General features: G+C 42.4%; 1 protein-coding gene across 2 annotated transcripts in view; it reads left to right on the top strand.

The window, feature by feature from the left end:
- The window catches only part of LOC106811313, a 19,413-nt gene extending 17,085 nt beyond the window's left edge, over positions 1-2,328 (top strand). For both annotated transcript variants that reach the window (XM_014814887.1, XM_014814886.1), the window contains exon 3: positions 398-2,328. In XM_014814887.1, coding sequence (XP_014670373.1) covers positions 398-1,203 — 806 coding nt within the window. In that variant the 3' untranslated portion in view covers positions 1,204-2,328. The remainder of the gene's footprint in view (positions 1-397) is intronic.
- The last annotated feature ends 713 nt before the right edge of the window (positions 2,329-3,041 follow it).

Below are 3,041 nucleotides of genomic sequence, written 5' to 3'. Positions count from 1 at the left end.
GTGTGATAGACTGTTTTACATATGGTGCACACAGTGGGTTTTTAATAATGTAGCGGTTTAATGATAGACTTTTAATCAAATTGATAGTATATATATCTGCATTCACTGTTGTTACTTTCATTAAAAGTATGCAATATTTATGTTACAAAATTTTTTCACAGTCTATCACTGCAAATTGATCATGGGTTATTAAGTAGACAACTTGTGTGCCTGTGGCAATGGCAATAAGGGAAGTTTCGTAGGTTATATATAGTAACCATTATGTAAGCACACGTGTGCACATGTATGAGAGAGCACACATGCACGCACACACACACACTTTTTGTGCTAGATTGTACCTGAATGATGCTGATCTTGCTAGATGAGTTGTTACATTGTTCAGTTTTTTTTATCGCAGGCTCATACATGTGCCACGACATGCTGCCCTGGGATGATGACATTGACATCATGGTCGACCACAACCAAAGACCCAAGATGGAGCATTTGTTGAAGGAGCTTAGTCCTGAGTACACGATGCTCAATCACACCTCCAAGTTGTTTCTCAAGTTCTTTCTTACGAATACCCCAAAGACCTGGGAGTATGAGTGGTCGTGGCCCTTCATTGACATCTCCTTCTACAAGGAAAACGAAACGCACGTCTGGGAGCACGGCCAGAGCCACAAGCTGTACCGAACGTACCCAAAGGAGATCGTTTTCCCGCTTCATCGGCGGCCGCTTGGCAGCATCTGGTTGCCCTGCCCGCGAGACTCGCGGGCATTCCTGATGCATTCCATTAGAAGTGAGAACAAAACTTTCCAGTGTGGCCAGCAGGGGTGGGTGCACAAGGCAGAGACACGCGTGGAAGAGGACCATATCGTCGACTGCTCGGGGTTAGAGCATGTTTACCCGACCATCTACAGAAGCTCTGCGGTGGGAGGTGTGCGCGAGACGCTGCGGCAGGGCAGCCACGTCTTCTACTCGTGTATCCTGCCCGAACCACCGGCAGCCATCACCGTAGGCGGTTTCTCGTTCGACCTGGCAAAGTCGGCGATCAGTCGCCCGCTTTCGAACGGTACCACACCGTCTGCATCGTCGGAATCGACACCGCGAAAAGCGACCCTCAATATCACGTTGCTGGTGGACGAGTGGACTCGTGCTCCAGTGGAAAAACCCAACACAAGTTCGCTTGATTGGATACATGTGGAGACGAAGGCAGAGGACTAGGACGGCGCACAAATCTGTGAATAAACGTGGACGTGTCTGCGATTGAAGTCCGTGGCATCTGCTAATTTGGTTGGTAGGAAATTATATTCCGTGAGTTGCTGCTGATATCTTACTCACAAGGATAACTTTCGCAAACTGTTGAAGGCCAGTGTCATTAGCTATAGAAATTACACAGGTTAGTACAAGTTACTAATCACTAATGGGTTGTGTAGCCATTTATTGCACATAGTTTCGAATTAACAAGAGATTTTGTGTGTGCAGGTTTATTCCAAAGTAAAGGTGCTAATTTGTTAATAGTTTGCTAATCATCTGCTAACTATTATGGTTTATTTGTAAACGTTTTAGAAATTTTCTCGTAGTGTATAGTTTATAATTATTCGAAGAAATGTGCGAGTAGTGTATGAAAATGTTCGTGGTTTGTTACTGCTAAGAAGCGATCTCTACTGATCCTGTGAGGGATTTTCTAAAGTTCTCAATGTCTAAAGTTGGATTTGGCTGCAACATTCATCTGATGGGCAGGAGGCCAAAATCTCCATATCACACCTCTACTATGGCAGAAGCGTAGGGTACTACATGTTGATGCTGTTCGAAATTTAATTAAATACCGAATTATACTATGCTAATCTTATCATATCTTTCGAGTCATGCCGTACGGTCCATTTTCAAACGAAGTATACGTTGTGTTAAGAAATATAATATGTTCTTCTGCGAGTGCTCCGTGTTTTATCGCAAATCGTACTATCTATGGTTTATCGCATAATATAATATAACAGTAAATTATATATAATATAATAATTATATAACAGTGCGCACGCACGTTATGCACACGCACACACACAGACGCACGCACGCACGCGTACATACCCATCCAGCACTGCACGTTTGCGTGTTCTCTCCCCCCACCTCTTCCTCTTTTCCTTCTTTCGCTCTCTTCCCTTTCTGTAGTACATTCCTCCTACGAAAATATTGTGTATGCGAACCTTCGCCAAACAGTATATAGTTATAAGAGTTAATTTATTGTCTATATTTTACTGTAGTATCTTACACGCACACATCTTAGAAACCTGTATGAGGTGTGGTTTAGAGAAAAATAAAATGTCGATAAAGTTTTAAGTGACATGTTCATATAAAATATTATGTTTCTATCTTCATCGGCTTTGTCCCACGCACGCACGCATGCACGCACGCGTACTCTTAGTCTAATAAAACTAAATAGTATACAAAATCAATAAATTAACGTTGGTCATATTCTGAATAGTGAATAATACCGGTGTTAGCTGGTTAACTTTTCACTTTTTTCAAGTTTTTCAAAGATACTAAAGTATTGAGTATTCAAACAATGGATGTAGCATGGATAGCAATAGATCAGCATGGAATGACCATGCTGACTTAGTGACTACATAATAGACAAGATGAGTACATTCAAGGACACTGAAATTAAAACAAATAACAAATAATTGTTGAGCAGTGTTGACTGCGAACGAGGCTTCTCTCTGATGACAGATAATGGAGAAGCTCTAGAAAAACAAGCAGCTGGTAGGCCTGACGAGGATATCCTTACATTTCCAGACATGGGAAATCATGACCCAAGCAGGCCGGGCCTTTCAACTGTGGCTGAACGCAGACAAAAAGTCCACGCGCCCATACACCCAGCCTTATCATACGGGCAACATGACATGACAGCAGGTGCTCAGTTGATGGATCAGTTCCTTACAGTGAAGATGAGAGATCAGTTACGGATCATAGTGTAGATGAGCGCTCGGTTACGGATAGTATTGGGGCAGATATGTGAAAAAAATGTTCACATCTGGCAGAAAGGGTGAAATTTTGTATACAGG

This window comes from Priapulus caudatus, unplaced genomic scaffold (assembly GCF_000485595.1).
Source record: "Priapulus caudatus unplaced genomic scaffold, Priapulus_caudatus-5.0.1 Scaffold526, whole genome shotgun sequence".
In the NCBI taxonomy this organism is placed as follows: Eukaryota; Metazoa; Priapulida; class Priapulimorpha; order Priapulimorphida; family Priapulidae; genus Priapulus; species Priapulus caudatus.
The sequence above is the reverse complement of the archived record's forward strand: the minus strand, read 5'-3'. Positions and strand labels throughout refer to the sequence as shown.